The following is an 18,488-nucleotide window of genomic DNA, read 5'->3' as shown; positions in this document are numbered from 1 at the left end:
CTTCACTTACGGGCACCTCAATTATCATGGCGTGATTGTGCACCAGGGACAGAAAGCAGGATGTGGGAGAGAGAACGCTTGCCTTGGCCTTCGGTTCCGATGTCAGCTCAGGGACAGGCTTTGGCATCCTTTTGAGTCATTCTTTCCTGGCGGGGGGAGGGGTAGAACCCTTCGATCATCAGTGCATGCTGAGCTGCTGGTCACCCATAGATTAATCCGATCCTCTGCCTGTCCTCCAGCTGGGAGCCTCCTGTCCAGGCCAGTCTTTGTTGTGAGGGTCTTGGAAAGTATCAGCATTCATGGGGACTCTGCAGGCAAACCCCCCAAGTCACAGTCAGTCACCCCATTTCTGTGGGAGAGATTTCAGGAGAAAGAGCCTGTCCCATGTCCCCAGTCTCCCCCACGGGGTCACTGTCTGGCCCGTTCACTGTTGACTTCCCACGAACCAGGCAGGGGTGGACCCCAGGCTTGTACCTCCCCCCTACCGCCACCCATCCAACCACCCAGGTGCCGCTTAAGAGTGTATCCTCTTTTTTGGGTTTTCCCAGCAAAAGCCAGTCTTGGTCTCACTCGTGTCCCAGTGCTTGTGTGGGCCAGGGAGGCCCCTGTTGAGCCGCCAGAGGAGGGGTTGTAATGCCATGCATTTTTTTTTCTTTTTTGGGTCACACCCGGCGATGCACAGGGGTTACTCCTGGCTCTGCACTTAGGAATTACTCCTGGCAGTGCTCATGGGATCATATGGGATACTAGGAATCAAACCCAGGTTGGCCGTGTGCAAGGCAAACGCCCTACCCACTGTACTATCACTCTAGCCCCTGCCATTCACTTTTGGCTGTTAGACAGGGACTTCACGGGAACAGGGCCAGCCTGGAGGCTGCAGGCAGAAGGGGAAGGAATAAGGGCTTGCCCACAGCCTGCCCACTGCCCAGGCTTGTGTCTCAGCTGCAGAACAAAGGTGACACCATCTACCAGTGTAGCCTTTGTTTTGTTTGGGGCCCACACCTGGCTGTGCTCAGGGCTTCCTCCTGGCTCTGTGCTCAGGGATCACTGCTGGTGGTGCCCTGGGGACCAGGTGGGGTGCCTGGGATGGAGCTTGAGTTGGCCTTATGCAAGGCAAGTGCCCCGCTACCAGATGACGGCTCCTGGCTCCTGCTCTAACCAGGTTTAACTAGATCCACACAGTGGGAACTTGGCCACACCGACCTCCACACCCAGGCCACCCCAGGCGGGCAGTCCCATACCCCAGCCAGGTTGTGTGGGGGGGAGGGGGTGAGGGAGGGCTGCTCCTCTTTGCCTCCTGTTCTCAGGACCCACCCAAGTGGGCCCAGACTAGCTGTAGCCTGGGCTTGAGCCTGGGTCCAGAGCGCACTGAGGGTACTGTCCAGAGTAGGTTCTGCAGGAAGCCAACAGGGGGCAGAAACAGGCTCCACAGAGCCCTCCTGACGGGACACCTGGGGGTCTCTGAGGGTGTGTGAGGGGCTCCACATGCAGGGAGAGGGAGTCACGAGAGACAGAGACAGAGAGACACACAGAAAGAGAGAATGAATCTGTTAAGATCTTGGTTTTGAGTCTAACATGGGTCATTTCCCCTCCACCCTATCCAGTGTGCAGTGTAAAATGGGTCATTTGCCTCCACCCAGTTCCTGTGCAGTGCAGGGTGTAGACAAGCCCTTGGCTTCCTCGAGGTGCAGGTGTGGGCATCCCTTGGCTCCTGTGGAATGTAGGGTGTAGACAAGCCCTTTGCACAGGCTCCCGCGCAGTGCAGGGTGTAGACGGGCCCTTGGCTTCTGTGCAGTGTAGGGTATAGACTGGCCTTTGCACCGGCTCCTGTGCAGTGCAGGGTGTAGACAGCCCTTGGCTCTTGTGCGGTGCGGGGTGTAGACGGCCCTTGGCCCCCGGCGTGTCCATCTCTTGCAGACGCAGCTCCGGATCGACTCCTTCCTGCGTGTGGCGGAGCAGGAGCGGCGGGATGCCAAGGGCATCCGGAGCCGGAGCCGGCGGCTGGACCGGGCCGTGACCTGCCTGCGGAGGAAAGAGCGGGAGGGTGCCGAAGCCGAGCCCGAGCCCGAACCCGACCCCGAGCCCGGCCCGCGGTCCCGGGGCGCCAAGCGGGCGCGCGGTGGCTTCCTGGGGGCTGGCCGCCTGTCCCCTTCTTCTTCTGACGAGGGCCCCCACAGGGACGCCGGTCGCCGCGCCCCGTCGGTCGCGCCCCCCGTGCCCACACGGAGCCCCCCGAGACGGGCTGGGGCCGGGAGCACCAGCAGCTCGAGCGGGGAGGACGACGAGCCGGCGGCGCGCGGCCTGGTGACAGCCAAACCCGTGTTTGCGGCCAAGCGTAGGAGGAGAGGGGGCGCAGCCCGCGGCAGGAGGGGAACCCGACCATGACCCTGCTGGGCCGGCTAGGAGCCCAGGGGTCCATCCTGGGGCTCAGGGGTCCCTCTTCGGAGCTCAGGGGTCTCTTCTGGCTCTGTGCTCGGGGGTCCCTCCTGGGGGCTCAGGGATCCCTCCTTGGGCTCAGGGGTTCCTTCTGGCTCTGTGCTCAGGGGTCCCTCCTGGGGGCTCAGGGTCCCTCCTGGGGTGCTCAGGCATCCCTCCTGAGGGCTCAGAGATTCCTCCTAGCTTTGCACCCAGGGATCCCTCCTGGCTCTGTGCTCAGGGATCACAGTCACTCCTGAGGGTGCTCAGAGGTCCCTCCTGGGGAGCTCAGGGATACCTCCTGGCGGGGCTTGGGGGACCCTGTGCCTTCTGGGGCATTGAGCCCTGGCCAGCGACATGCAAGGCGAGTGCTCCCAGCTCCAGGACAAACCCAATCACCACCACCATCGTGCCAATTTCTAGTGTTTTCCAGAACCCCGGGTGGTTCCCGGCACCTGTTTCCAGTCTTGGACAGCTCGAGCTTTGTGATATTAAAAGCCTAAAAGCAAGCACCATGTAGGTCCCCGAGCCTTTCTCTCTGCGATGCTTGGCCTGTCGCCTCAGTGCCCCCATCCCTGCCCCCTGCAGAGGGTGGCTAGAGGGGGCGGTGCTGCTGGGGTCACCGCCAAATTGGTAGGCGCCTAAACAGGGTGGTGACTCCTGTAACCCTCCCCCCCCCCCAGCATGCCCAGGTGGGACCCACAGCTGGAACGTCTGGTCGGGAAGACCCTTAGGCACCCTGGTGACTTTGTGTGTGTGTGTGTGTGTGTGTGTGTGTGTGTGTGTGTGTGTGTGAGAGAGAGAGAGAGGGAGAGAGAGAGAGAGAGCGAGCGAGCTTGGGCCACGTCCATCAGTCTGGGGCTCCCTCTTGGCTCTGTGCTCAGGGGTCCCTCCTGATGGCCTTGGGGGCTGTATGGGCTGTTGGGGTCCAAAACCAGGTTGGGAGTGTGCAAGGTCAATACCTCCCATTGCACTGTTTTTTTGTTTATTATTATTATTATTATTATTATTATTATTAGTGACCCTTGTCATTATTATTGGTTTGGAAACTCCCCCAGCAGTGCTCAGACTCTATCCTGGCTCTGCACCCGGGACCACTGCTGGAGGCTTGGGGGGCCGTAAGTGGTGCAAGGCAAGTGGTGTTCCTTCCCACTGGTGACTCAGCTCCCAGAGCAGCAAAATAACCCCACAACCTCCCCCATGCCGATCCCCTGGCTCCCTGCTGGGTGCTCCTCTCCTGCTTCCGCTGAGGGCAGAAATACAGACAAGTCACTTTCAGTCTTTGTTTTTTTTTTTTGGGGGGGGGAGTCACTCCTGGCATTGGGGGTGGAGATTATTTGGGATCCTCCTGAGGGTCCTGGGGGCTCCACGCAGCCAGCACCCCCGGGCCCCTGATGCAGAGCCGTACTGCGGTCCTTGGAGCATCTCCCCACCATCCCCTTGTTCTTTTTTAAATGTCTCATTTATGTTTTTTTCAGCCCAAACAGCTGGAGCTCAGCGTCTGCTTTTCTTTGCTTGTCTGGTCACTTCTCTGTCTTCCATACAGCCCTCTTCTGAAGCGGACTGTTATTGCTACAGAAATAAACTCATTGTTTTTCAAGTAAATTTTTTGGTTGTTTTTGGACCATACCCAGCAGTGCTCAGGACTTTCCCCTGGCTCTGTGCTCAGGGATCACTCCCGGCTCTGTGCTCACTCCCGATGAGGCTCAGGGGACCACATGCGGTGCAGGGATGGAAGCTGGGTCAGCTGTATGCAATGCAACTGCCCTTCCCGATGTCCTATCTCTCCAGCCCCAAATTCTCTCTCTCTCTCTTTTTTTTTTTATCTGAAAAACCTAAGAGGGTTACCTTTATTTATTTATTTTTAAATTTTTATTAGTGAGACATCATGAGGTACAGTTGTAGACTTACACATTTTTGTGCTTGGGTTTCAATTATACAGTGATCAAATACCCATCCCTCCACCAGTGCCCATTTCCCACCACCACGAATCCCAGTATCCCTCCCACCCCCCACCTCCCCCATCCCACCCTGCCTCCTTCACTGCTGGTGGGAATGCCGACTGGTTCAGCCCTTTTGGAAAACAGTATGAACGATTCTCAAAAAATTAGAAATTGAGCTCCCATTTCACCCAGCAATACCACTCCTGGGAATATATCCCAGAGAGGCCAAAAAGTATAGTCGAAGTGACATCTGCAATTGTTTGTTCATTGCAGCACTCTTTACAATAGCCAGAATCTGGAAAAAACCTGAGTGCCCGAGAACAGATGACTGTTTTTTTTTTTTTTTAATATACTTTTTCCCTTTCTTCTCAGCAGCTGGGGAAGGAGGAGATAGGAGATACTCATTGTTTTAGCTTTTGTTTTTGGGTCACACGTGGTGGTGCTCAGCATTCAGGAATGATTCCTGGCGCTTGAGGATCCGTATGGGATGCTGGGAATTGAACCCAGGTTGGCCATGTGCAAGGCAAACGCCCTACCTGCTGTACTATCACCCTGGCCTGAGAGAAGCTATTCTTACTTTTCTACTTATAATTGGGAATTTTCTACTGTCTGTCAGTGCCCCATCAGACTCTGTTGCTGCTCTAGACGTCTCACGGCTGTTTTCCAGGCTGCCTTTTTTTTTGGGGGGGGGGGGGGGGCGATTGAATCATTTTTAATATTCCATCCTAGAAACATTCTACAAACATTCTAAAATTTTTAAGATTTGAAAAATTACGTCTCTGTTCTGCTTTTTTAAAAGATAGCTTTTTATGACCATATCCATAACATTGACAAGTACATGTTAAGGCTAGTATCATCTCCTTTTGTGAATTTTTTTGACTTTTTTTTTCTTAAGAAAGATAGTAAGAGCCAGACTACTTTAGGGCTTTGAACTTTACCAACAGAAAATGAGAGTGCAGTGAACATAATGTTCGGTCCTACAGTTAGGATGCAGTTACTCCTTCCCATCCCACAAGATACCGCACCTTTCCATTACGTGTCACCTGACGAGCCAACACTTGGTATTTTTCACCACATGCTATTCTAGCTGGGGTGTCTTCTGGGCATTTTGTTTTGCTTTTGAGCACCTTAGACTTGGAAAACTCACCTCTTTCCCGAACAATTTATCAAGTAAATATCTTTTCTTTGGGGAATGGTCATGAACTCTAATTTTACCGAATTCATTAGTTTTTCATTATAGATTAGATAATGGGCTTCCAATAGTGCTCAAGAGCTTGGTATGGATGGACAGTTAGTACCAGTTCACAGCCTTGCTCCGCCCCGCCCTCTGTTCCCCTCCCACCCATTCCCTTAACAGTTGCAGTCTTATGGCATCCTGGAGCCTCTACTGTAGGCCCACCTGTGCTCTGCCCTCTGGCCAGTGTGGATCAGAGCTGAGCATCACCCATACTCCTCCTTGGATCTTTTTTTGATGGGATTTGTCCCGAATTCCTGGGTCTCTTGCCAGGGCCAAGTCCCCTTCCCTTGTCTTCAGGTTCGGAGAGATTGCTGGAAGTTCTCCTGGCTTTCTGCTACACCTGCCTCTCCTTTGCACAGTCTCTATGCCAGTAGAGGTAAATGTGTGGAAATTGGCTGCCTGGATCCTTCATAACAGGGGTGTGTGTGTGGGGGGGGGAGGGAGAGGGAGGAAGAGTGGGGGAGAGAGAGAGAGAGGGAGAGAGGGGGCAAGGGAGGAAGAGAGGGAGGGAGGAGGGAGGGAGGGAGGGGAAGTGGGAGAGGACTCCTATAAGCAGAGTCTCTGCATTTGTAAAACAATTTTTTAAAATAAATTAATCATGGTCGTCATGTTTTAGATCACTGATTTGGGGATTTTGTCTCAATACAACTAATCATATAACTCCATGATTTTTTTGAAATATAACTCAATGAAAAATACAGGTAGGTGATTTTCATTCACTAAAGAATGTTTTATTCTGTTTTTTTTTTCCAAAAAATTTTTCCTTATGCTTTATATAAACACTGTGGTTTACAGAGTTGTTCATGATGATTTGTTACAGGCATTTAATATTCCAACCACCAATCCCACCTTCCCACCATTGCATCTTCCCTCCACCATTCTTGTTCTTGGGGGGAAATATATATATATATATTATATATATATACATATATGTGTATACACAGAGAGATAGAGACAGAGGATAGAGATCATCCCTCTGCCTAGAATTAACTTTCAGGAATGATAGTTTCTATTGTTTACTTCCTGAAGTTTCCAGAATATCATTGCTAACCTGTTTCATCCCACGAATTCTTAGCAAGTGCTTTTTAAAGAACTCCATCATTGGTATACGGAGGAGCAAAGAAACACACAATATAAATTCTTAAAACCACAAACTATTATTATTTATTTTTTGATTTTTGATTCTGGGGCCATACCTAGCAGTGCTCAAGGCACACCTCTAGTGGGGCTCAGGGGGTATATGGGGTTCTGGCGATGTGCAAGGCTAGTGCCCTACCCACTGCACTATCTCTCTGGCCGCTCTCAAACTTACTGAAAAGAATAACTCAAGTCAGGCTGCAGAGAACTCTGCCCTTCCCAATATATGAGCATGACATTTTCAGTTTGTATGCAAGTTTGGCTTTCTCAGTCTTTCTCAGAATTGGTGTCCCAGATGCCTAAATTTATGTAAATTTCCAGTGTTGCCTGGTTTTCTTAGAGACCCTGGGATCTCACAAATTGTATTTCAGTGATAGCATAGTGGTAGGGCGTTTGCCTTGCGAACAGCCAGCCCAGCCAAGCCGGGTTCGATTCCTCCAAATCTCTCGGAGAGCCCGGCAAGCTACCGAGAGTATCTCACTCGTGCTGCAAAGCCTGGCAAGCTACCCGCGAGGTATTCAATATGCCAAACACAGTAACAAGTCTCAAAAAAAACCAAAAACGGAGACATTACTGGGCCCTCTCGAGCAAAATCGATGAACAATGGGAGGACAGTGTTTGTTTTGAAGTTTCCAAATCGTCTGAGCTGCAGGGACACATGGAGTGCTCAGGTGTCCTCCCACCCTGACAAACACACACACACACACACACACACACACACACACACACACACACACACATCCTTTTAGCCCTCTGTTCCACCTCCGCCAGAAGGAATCCTGATGTTCTGCCCCTCTGCCCACGCTCAGCTGCTCCCCTTCTCCAGTTTTCTGCTGTGACCCTCTGAGACTGAGGCTACGATGGATGTTCACACCAGGACAGGACACACAAGGCACTCGGGCCCATTTCCCAGGACGTCACAGCTGGGTCCTGCCCGAGCCAGGCCCCATCCCACCTGTCGCAGGAGTGAGTGACGGTCAGCCAGCAGGCAGCCTGGCTCTCAAGACACACCCCCCCTGGAATATTCCTCCCGCTCTCCAGCCCTCTATTTATGGGCTCTTTACTGGGCACTCTGAGCTCTGAAACCACAGCTGTGAGAATCCCAAGGCTTTGGCAAGGACTGGCCTCGGGCCCGGCCTTACAGTAGTGACTGTGGGCATGGGACGCCCCTCGGGGCACCATCAGAGCTCGGGCAGCAGAGCTAAGGCGGGTGTGATGCTTCTCACTGCCCAGAAACACCACTAGGCACGTCCACACCTAACAGTGAGTCGATTTGGACCATCAGCTGCCACTTTCTTTGCTAGAATAGAAGCTGGCTGGGGTGGAGGCAGGGGGACACCTGACTGTGGGGAGCAGGGGACGCTCAGCTGTATCCGGCAACATTTCATTTTCCAGTCTGGGAACTGCAGAGAAAGTCCTTTGTATCTGAGTGTTTGGGGGTCCTCTGAAGAGAGGAGTGCTGTATAAATATGTGCTATTCCAGTAATTATTTACATATCACTCCCTAGCGGGGAGGGCAAGGGCAAAGCATCAGATCCTGTTTTATTCTAAAGTAATTCTTTCCCCCAAGCTTGTTTGTTTGCACTCTTTGCTTTGAGAGCCTTCTAATACTTCAGTGTTTTATTTTCCCTCTTGTTTGTTGGTAGACTGTGAAGTGGGAACTATCGACAAGGCCATTGGGTGGGTTATTTGGGTTTGTATGCTAATGACTCTGCAGGAACATGTGAGCTATATAGCTGTGGCTGTATGGAATGAGCACTGGATTCCTTTACGGAGTCTCTGGCTCGCCTTACTCTGCTTGAGAGAGACCCATTTTCTCCAAGCGTTTGAATCACCACTTACATTTTAGGATTGCTATCTTATTAGTCAAGATAAAGACAAGGTGCCTTTCTCTCTTAAAAGAATGGATGAGCACTCAGGTTTTTTTCCCAGATTCTGGCTATTGTAAAGAGTGCTGCAATGAACAAACAAGGAATGGCTAAGATTAGTACCAGGAATTGTGCTCCATGGCTTAGAGGCCAACCACACATGCTAGGGGAAAAGGGAGCTCAGATAGAGAAGGGAGCACCAAATAAAGGGTGTTGGGAGGATCCTCCCAGGATGGGAGAAGCATGCGGAAAGTAGACTATAGACTAAACATGATTGCCACTCAATGCCTCTTTTTCAAGCCACAACACCCAAAAAAAGAGAGAGAACAAAAGGGAATGTCCTGCCACAGAGGCAGGGTGGGATGGGGGGATGGGGGGTGCAAGGGATACTGGGATCCGTGGTGGTGGGAAATGGGCACTGGTGGAGGGATGGGTGTTTGATCATTGTACAATTGAAACCCAAGCACAAAAATTTCTAAGTCTACAACTACCTCATGGTGTCTCACTAATAAAAATTAAAAAATTAAAAAAAAGATCTATACCAACAACAACAACAACAAAAGAATGGATGAGGCGGTTTCTGGGAAAGAATGTGTTCTAACCCTCCTTGTTCCACTCCCCCCTTTAGTAATTCTCAACTTTCTATATCCGTAGCTCTTGTGCAAATTGTGATTAGATGAAACGGTGAGTTCTGGGCTTTCTTCAATCATGTTTTATTAATATATGATACAAAACATTTTTCTCTGTATTTTTTGAGCTTTGTTAGGTAAATATAAAAGCTCTCGGCATGTTTGGAATTTTCACTGTTTGCTCTTTTAAGGTATTATTTGCCTACTTTTCAAGAAATGATCAAGAGAACATCCATCTAGAGGAATCTATTAGTTGACTGCTTAATGGATCCCGAAGCTCAAAAAGGTAAATAATTTTAGGTTTCTTCATGCAGTCTAACCCGGGATTAGGGACTAAACAGCTGACCTTCACAGTGTCCACGGATGTCCCTGGAGGGAGTGAACTCCAGCCATCATACACAGTACCTTGCTTCTTACCTTGCTTCTTGCTAGCCATCTGGTCCTGATGACATCTTGGAGATAATTTTGACAGATACTAAATTTTGTACATTTGTTAAGTACTTAGATTTCTAATCTGCAACCATGGAATCATTTCTTCCAAGTGTTATTCATTGAGTGTCTGATTGTGCTTCTAGCTTATTTCATCCTTATAGGGAACCCTCAGGAGAGATGCAAGGAGCTTTATGGAAGACCGCGTGTTTTCATGCATGCTCACTTGAAAGATGCTTTTGGACTCTAAAAAACATTTCTAGCTCGAGTTCGTAGTTTCTCTGACCTACAACTTCATTAATACCTAATGCATTCTACATTCTAGCCTCCAGATGTCAGGAGAGTTGGAGTTTGAGTTATATCACCAGTCTTTTTTTTTCTTTTTGGGTCACACCCAGCGATGCTCAGGGCTTATTCCTAGCTCTGCACTCAGGAATTACTCCTGGCAGTGCTCAGGGGGACCATATGGGATACAGGGAATCGAACCCAGGTCGACTGAATGCAAGGCAAACACCCTACCCGCTGTGCTATCGCTCTAGTTCCTGTATCACCAATCTTTCAACTCATCTCAGACACCAAGCTTGAATTCACCAAAGTTGCAATAGTATAACTAGTCTCATGGTCTTGAGACAAAAAGTGCAGATGTACATTTTTGACAGATTAGAAGAATGAGCACATTTTGAGGAGGATTTATAGTACAAATTTTATTAACTTTATTTCCCTCTTTATTTCCCCTATTTATGGGCACACAGTGACTATTTTCTGAGCACTCAGGTCCTGTTATTTTCTCCTTTCAGGGAAGCCAGGTAGCTTCTGCCTAGGTGAGCATAGATTGCGATTGAGAGAGTAGGTATCTTTCCACAATGGCATCCTGGGGGCCCCTTGTGGCTTCAACATGATCAGTTTACCATTGAGTTTTGCAACCCTAAACATGTGAAGCCACAGTTGCCAAGAGAATCTAGCCACGGAATCTCAAATCTAGCAATTTGAGTGAAGATGCAGTTTCTGGGTGATGTATACATGACATGACATCATTTATCCTTATCGTGGGTAGCATTGCCTGGTTTCAACCATAATTTGGCAAATTACAAGGGAAGTAGAAGACCTTGAAGGCAAGGTTGAGACAGAACGGGTTTTAAAATGTTTTGCACCATGAATAAACACACCCCTCCGTCATCTGTATAACCAATTAGAGATTTAAAAATATGTTCCTGGCGCTCAGGGATTAAGTGTGCTACCGGGCAGAGTCAGATGACATTTTTTTGGAAAGACTTTTGCTTGCTCAAGGAACACTCTGTTCGCAAACCCTGAAGGTGACTGCCCCCCTACCCCCACCCCCCACCTCGCCCCATCTCAAGGCGCTGATGCTCCAGCATCCTGGAAGGGATGGATCAATCTCACAGTCCAGGTCTCTCCTACGCCAGCCCCAAGAGCCAAGACCTATAAAATGTCACTTATTTCTGCACAGATTACAGTTTGGAGTATGGCAAAGGCTAAAAATTCCTCCGTCTCTGGTTTCTTGTGCTTCGTTATCATGGCAGCTGTGCAGTGTCTCCTACACATGAACTGCTCTGAAGAGCTTGCTGTGCTCCTCCTCGCTGGAACCGAGTGCCCAGGCATCATCCCACTGTGCATTGTGTTCAAATATGCCCGCGTGTCACTCTTTGTCTGGAGAGCCCAAGGACAGGGCCTGTCATCTTGGTCCATGCTCAGTCTATTCAGGGGTGCGGGGGCCCACAGGTTCCAAACTCTTTTTTCCCTCCTTCCCGCTGCCTGGAGTCAGGTCTGTCCCCTCCAAAGGCACCACAGCCATGCGGGCCAGTGATGAGATGCCTCAGGCTGCACCCCAGTTCTGAGAAAGTCTTGGGTCATTCGATAGGGAGTCTCTGAGTAGAAAGCAGATAGTCTAGAGGGGTGTTCTTGAAGGCATGGTAGTGGGGTGTCGGGAAAGGCTGTGCTGGAAGCACGGACCCTCTGCCCTTATGCAGTTCTGCTACCTGGATCTCTCTTAGTTTACAGCAGCACCATCACCCCCACTGTCCTGGGCTCAACTTTTCACCATCACTGTGGAGGCCTGTCCCCTCCCCAGCCCTTTGCCTGGCCTGTGGTCTCAAGGACCTGACTTGGGCTTTGATTGAAGGCCTCACTCTGGCCTTGCTTCCCTTTTCTCTCTCAAGCTCTCTCTCCAGATCCTGCACAATCTTTAAAGAAGTTTCCATCTGGGGCTAGGCTGATAGGATAGAGAAGAGGGCATTTGTCTTGCAGGTAGAAGACCCTGATTTGATCCCCAGTACCAAAGATGGCTGCCTGAGCCCGCCAGGAGAGACCCCTGAGCATGGAGCCAGGAGTAAGCCCTGAGAACTGCCAGGCATGACCCTCAAACAAAACCCAAAAGTTCTCATCCCTCTTCTTCAGTGCCTCATCATTTATTTTTTTTATTGAAGAGAGTTAAGACTTCTTAGGACGGCCTGAAGGTTTCACCTGAGACAAACCCACCAATTGGCCTACTTGAAGGTTCTCTAGTTTTCACCGCATTGGACGACTGGCCAAGAGTCTTGTTTTCTGCCAAGTGGACTTTTCAGGGACTCTGGCTGGTCTCATTCACAGTCCTCAGGCTTGGCCATTCTTGCCTCTGGCTCAAGACATGAGGCAGTGTCTCTGGTTCTGAGCTGAATCCTTCAGTCTCCACACAATGTTTACATGTTGATCTGTCTTTGAACATACAGTGCCCAGGTTCTTAATGAGTGCACTATGAATGAACTATCATTTAGGCCTATTGGTTTGGTTTAACAGTTGCTAACAACTGTTAGCAACTCACAACTAACTGAGCATCCTTACTCTTGTACTGATTTCCACTTAGCTGCCTCTTTTCAGGACCGAGGATGATAGAGAACTCAAGATCACAAGCAAATCTTCCCTGGGGATCCATGGTAGGGGTTAGGTGAATGTACGATGGAATTTTTGTAAGCAGCATTACCTGGATTTATGAAGAAGAAAGTGTATTTGTGTGATTCTATTACTGTTTAAGAAATAGCTAACTATAATATGAGACAAGATAATCTGATCTACTAGTTGAAATATAATACTAATATGGGACATGTCTTTTAGTATGTTTCAACTATTTTAATTAATCTAGAATTTACTTAGAAAGATAGTCTGAGGTTGGAATTCAACTTAGTTATTATTATACCACTATTTTGGGGCCACACCCAAAATAATCAGGGGCTATTTCTGGCTCTGAGCTCAGGAGTGAGTCCAGAAGTGTTGGTTGTTAAAGCGGAGTTGGCAAAAGTAACTGCATTCAGGGCAAGTGCCTTGCTTCCTCTATCATCTTGCCAACCCTTCAACTTCTTTTTAATTTTTTTCAGATGACCAGTAATGTCACCACAATTTACTACCACTGTCCTATATTATAATCACTGAGCATCCTTGTGATAATAATCCGGTGCTCTTTTGGTTCCAGGATTCTACCTCTCCTTTCCCATACACTGCAAATGCTTAAAAAGTAATCTGAGATAAGAACTGACTTATTTATCAGAATAAAAATAACTGCAGAGTTCAAGTAAGACAAATTCTCTTTTTCACAAGCTGAGTTGAAATAACTCCTGGCCGTAACAAGCTGCCTTAAGTGTCTGCACAACTTGGCTCTGAAGGTTCATCTTGTGAGTCTTACATCAGGGTCATCTTTCCTGGCTGCAGAACCCCAGATTCCTCCTTGGCTGCTAGTCCCAGGGATGCTGCCTCACTCAGATGCTTTTCTGTCCAGGTGATCACTCCCATCTCCCCGTCCCAACACTGGTGAGTCACCCACTGTCAGAGAGGATGCTTCAATAGCAGACCCATGCCTGTCTGCTCCTGTGCCAAAATCCTTTCCGAACTCGTTGGCACCTTTTGAAGAAGAACCTGAGTCTGATCCCCACCTGCTCCTCAGGTTCTTTTTCCTCCAGAATCTGACATGCACCTGAGACCCCACCCCACCATCTGCCGGACAGTGAACGCCCGTCTCCCTACCGCCACGACAGTCGTCTCCCCTGACCTTTCTTCCCTTCTCTCTTCCATACCCCCACTTCCCACCAAGTCCACCCCAGTGGCCCTGTCCTTGAAAATGCTTCCCCGGATCCCACCTGCCAGCGGGGCTCACCCCTGCAGATGAGAGCTGATTCCTTCACTGCACTGACCAACCCTCACCGGCATTTGTTTAGTTTTGTCTGTCCACTTGTGACCCCAACCGGGGACTCAGAATGAAGCTGATTTCTCCCCTCACTACCAGCCTCAGTTGTCTTGGGGAAAGATGATGTTCTTTCCTCTGAAAATGTAAGGTCATCTGTTCTACTTGACCAAAGTCACATTCTCTGTATCTTCTGGGAGTGATGCAGATGTACAGAGAGCAAGCAAAGGGGGCCACCTTGGAATCAGTCTCAGCCCCGAGATTTTGCCTTGGAGAATTTCCTCTCTGGGCTTAGTTTGCGACTGTTTGAGAAACATCTTTAGCATTTCCCCCCTGCCCCCACAAGCTCCAGGTATTTCTAAGAAGCATCTGACATCCGTCTTTGAACAAAAAATGTGCTTGAATGACAGTCTCTTTCATTAAGCAGACGGCCGTCCGCTTCACACTTTGCTGGCAGGGTTTTTTTTTTTATGACAGCCCACAGAGGGGAAGCTGCAATTCACTTGTCATAGCTATTAAAGAATTCGGGGGGGGGGGGGGTGTCTTTCTGCGATCTGATTCCTTCGTTTATTGTGGTTGACCTTCAAAGTGGAAAAGAAAAGAATGGAGTTTTGAAGGCAGCAGACACCAATCCACCACTGAAGTTTCCTCTTATGAAAATCTTCCGTATCGTGAGGACAGAATCTTGCTAATTTTCATTTCACACTTGAAACTCCTTTAATTCTCAGACAAATAAGAGCACCTGGTAGGTTGAATTCACTATGGCAAAGATCGAATAGCAGGAAGATGAAGCTAAGATGCTTTTGGTGTTGAAGAGCAGAGAAATAACTATGTCTAAGGTGGTAAGGCTGTCCTGAGTATGTTGCATTTTACTTTCTGTTGTTGTTGCTTTTGGCTTTATGGATCATACTGGAGATACTCAGGGATTACTTCTAGTTCTGCACTCAGGAATTATTCCCAGACCGTATGGGATGCCGGGAATCAAATACAGGAAACTATAATACTACTCACTATACTATTGCTCTGCCTCCCCTCATTTCAATTTGTTTTATAACATCATTTGCTCGAGAGGGCCCAGTAACGTCTCCATTGGAGACTTTGTTGTTACTGTGTCTGGCATATCGAATACTCTCGGTAGCTTGCCGGGCTCTCCGAGAGGGGCCGAGGAATCGAACTCGGGTCGGCCATGTTGGCCGCTTGTAAGGCGAATGCCCTACCGCTGTGCTCGAGTTCAATTCCTCCGCCCCTCTCGGAGAGCCCGGCAAGCTACCGAGAGTATTCGATATGCCAGACACAGTAACAACAAAGTCTCCAATGGAGACGTTACTGGGCCCGCTCGAGCAAATTGACGATCAACGGGAGGGCCTTTACCTTTACCTTTTATAACATCATTGTCACCTATTGCCTCTTTTGCAAATCACAACACCCAATAAGAGTGAGAGAGAGAGAATAAAAGGGAATGCCCTGCCACAGAGGCAGGGTGGGATGAGGGGTGGGAGGGATACTGGGATCCATAGTGGTGGGAAATGGGCACTGGTGGAGGGATGGGTACTCGATCATTGTATAATTGAAGCCCAAGCACAAAAATTTGTAAGTCTACAACTGTACCTCATGATGTCTCACTAATAAAAATTAAAAAAAAATTTTTAAATTTGAAGCTCATTCATTAAACAATGTTCTGATGGTAGTAGATAGCATTAAAGCTACAAAACTCAGGATTCTTTTTCGCTTTTATTTTAGTTATTTTTTTAAACGTATTTGATATGCCAAACACAGTAACAAGTCTCACAATGTTACTGGGCCCGCTGGAGAATATCAATGAACGGGAGGACAGTGACAGTGACAGTAATTTTTAAAAAAAATTTATAAGTTAGTTCACAATATTTGATTACATTTAATATTCAAAAACCAATTCCACCACCATTACACCTTCCCACCACCAAATTCAGGATGTTTCCATCCCAAGCCCCAATCCCTGTCCCAAAGCACAACCAAAAAAAATATATTTTGTATTGTCTGTTATGAAGAACTGCTGAACATGCTCACAACAAAGTGTTCATATAGAAAACAGTGTGAAGATTGTTCTATTTTGGCAGGAGCCATTAAGACATTCTATAGGATACCACTAACATGTTGTTAAAGTTTGGGTGATGTGAGCTTTGGTATATATGTCTGAAAATATGTATATATGCATATATATATTTTCCTCCATGATTTGTTGCCTACTGTCTGAACCCCATCAAATATGGTGTGGTAATTATGAAGAATGGGTAGAAAGTGTCTTAAGATGTGTCTCGCGGTCCAGGAATACGTTCGCTCATATGTGAGTCTTGGCCCGAGCATGTGGAAAGAGGCCTGGAGCGTGGTGGCAGTTGTGTTGTGTGAGTCCACTGCTGGGGCTGGGTCACTTGGGATGGAGAGGGCTCTTACCCGCCCCCCCCTGGGATGCCCGAGTGGAAACAGCCTGGCACGAAGTCCAGTGGCATGACTAAGGAGGCCTCATTTTATGTTCCCTTCTGGGAGAAGCACTGTGAGTTCTGGAGGGTGGCTGATGACAAGATTATCTGGCCTTTTCTCACTTTTTAATTTGTTCCCTAATTTATTATCCTGGGGCCGCACCATGCAGTGCTTGGGAGGACCATGAGGTGGGCATGCTATGGACTGAAGACTCCCGAATGCAGCGTGTGTGCCCTTTGGCATGTCTCCAGCTGTTTTATTTATTTTATTTTATTTTATTTTATTTTTTTATATAATTTATTTCTTTATTGAATCACTGTGGGAAAAGTTACAGAGCTTTCGGGTTTAGGTCTCAGTCATGTAAATATCAAACACATTTCCCTTTACCAATACTTATTTTTAACCCCGAACCCCAATAGAACCCCACCTCCCACCCCTCCCAATTCCTGTGAGGCAGATGAGTTCTAGTTAATACTCTATCTACTTTGACTAGATACATTGTTTCGATAGAAGATGCACAATTATTGTTTAGAGTTTACGACCCCCCCCCAATCAGACATGCTGAAACAGCGTTGTGAAATGATTTGCTTTCTACAACTTGGTTTAAGAATAAAATGATGTCGCGTGGCCGCTATTGCGGCCGTGCGGTTTTGGATTTCTGCTATTTTACTTATTGACCCTGGAAGAATTTCTATTAAAAGTTAGATAGTTAAGAGATTGGTTTCTGTGCCCTGGAGTCGTGGCCGTGCCGGAGAGCCGCTCGTGGGGGGCAGCTGGCGACCTCAGTCAGGCGTGAAGGACGGCCCAGAACGCCCCCCTTCCCATGAGGTCCCTGCTGCTCCCACCACCCCCGGCTCAAACCTGCTGTCCACAAGGCTCCCGTGCGGCCGCCATCTTTCTTTCCAGAGAGCTGTTTTATTTATTTTAATTGTATTTATTTCTTTCCCTTTCCCTTCCCTTCCATGGATGAGGTGACTGAAGTCACTGAGGTCTGGTTGCATTCCCGGATGTTGGGCCCAGGTGTCCCTGAGGGCTGCACTCCGCTTCCTGCCTGCCCTTGAGTTGCAGGGCCTTTGCAGGTGGTGCGCTTTCAGCAGTGGTGCTCCCATGTGCCTGGATGTGGTGCTCTGAAGGTGGCACATCCTGTCATGAAGAGCTAGACGGCCTGTGCCCAGCGGATGTGGAAGGCAGCAAGCATCAGCTCAAGGTCTCACACTCGAAAGGTTCACCCATTGACCTCAGAGCCACCCAGTTTTCTGCTTTTTAAACTGTGAATTTGGGAACTAGAAAGAGAGTTGAGAGGGGAAGACACTTGCCTTGCATGGGGCCAACTCCCATTTGGTCCTTGGTACAACATGGTCCCTGATATCTGCCAGGATGATCTCAGAACCCAGAGTCATGAATAGCCCCTGAACTATGAAGGCTGTAGGCCCACCTCACCCCAAATAGACATTTTGTGTAACAGTACCTGGTTTTAGATATTTGTCTTGGGGATAGGCAACAAGGAGAGAGTATGTGTAGAAAAGTCATTTTTCGAGGCTGGAGCAATAGCACAGTGGGTAGGGCGTTTGTCTTGCATGTGGCCGACCCGGGTTCGATTCCCAGCATCCCATATGGTCCCCTGGGCACCGCCAGGGGTAATTCCTGAGCACAGAGCCAGGAGTAACCCCTGTGTATCACCGGGTGTGACCCAAAGAGCAAAAAAAAAAAGTCATTTTTCTGAAGTGTCCGTTAAAATTCCACTGGATGATACTGCTCTTAATTTTTTGGAGGAAATTTATTGTCAGGCCTGAACTAAAGACCAAAGAATACGGGCCATCTACTAATTCACTGATCTTCTCAGGGTTCAATTTTATACTTAACAAATGACCAAACATGCGTGCTAAAGGGACCCTCCTTTGTCATTTGTCTCAGGAGCATGGCTATCTCTCTTTCACAGGAAGCTTAGCATGTAGCTCCCTCCATGAGACTGGAGTTACCTTGCCATTACTTTGAAGTGGACGGTGGTATTCTTGAGGCTTAATGTCAAACAGGTCTTTGATTTAAGTAATAAGCACCACTAACACCATTCCCACAAAATCCTTAGAAGTTAATGCTAAAAACAAATATTTTAGGATGAAAGTAGCTATGCTTATGAGTCTGTGTGTAGTTGCTTTTATTTTACTTTTTTGGTTGAGGACCACACTAAATGGTGCTCAGGGCTTA

At 48.4% G+C, this 18,488-nt stretch overlaps 1 protein-coding gene across 1 annotated transcript in view; it reads left to right on the top strand.

The window, feature by feature from the left end:
• ERCC5 (ERCC excision repair 5, endonuclease) overlaps positions 1-18,488 on the top strand; it is a 48,619-nt gene that overhangs the window by 20,067 nt on the left and 10,064 nt on the right. The window contains exon 15 of the mRNA XM_056109963.1: positions 1,918-2,335. Within this exon, the coding sequence (XP_055965938.1) occupies positions 1,918-2,335 (418 nt within the window). The remainder of the gene's footprint in view (positions 1-1,917; positions 2,336-18,488) is intronic.

Source organism: Sorex fumeus, unplaced genomic scaffold (assembly GCF_029834395.1).
Source record: "Sorex fumeus unplaced genomic scaffold, SorFum_2.1 ptg000008l, whole genome shotgun sequence".
Lineage (NCBI taxonomy): Eukaryota > Metazoa > Chordata > Mammalia > Eulipotyphla > Soricidae > Sorex > Sorex fumeus.
This window is presented reverse-complemented; position numbering and strand designations above follow the sequence as displayed.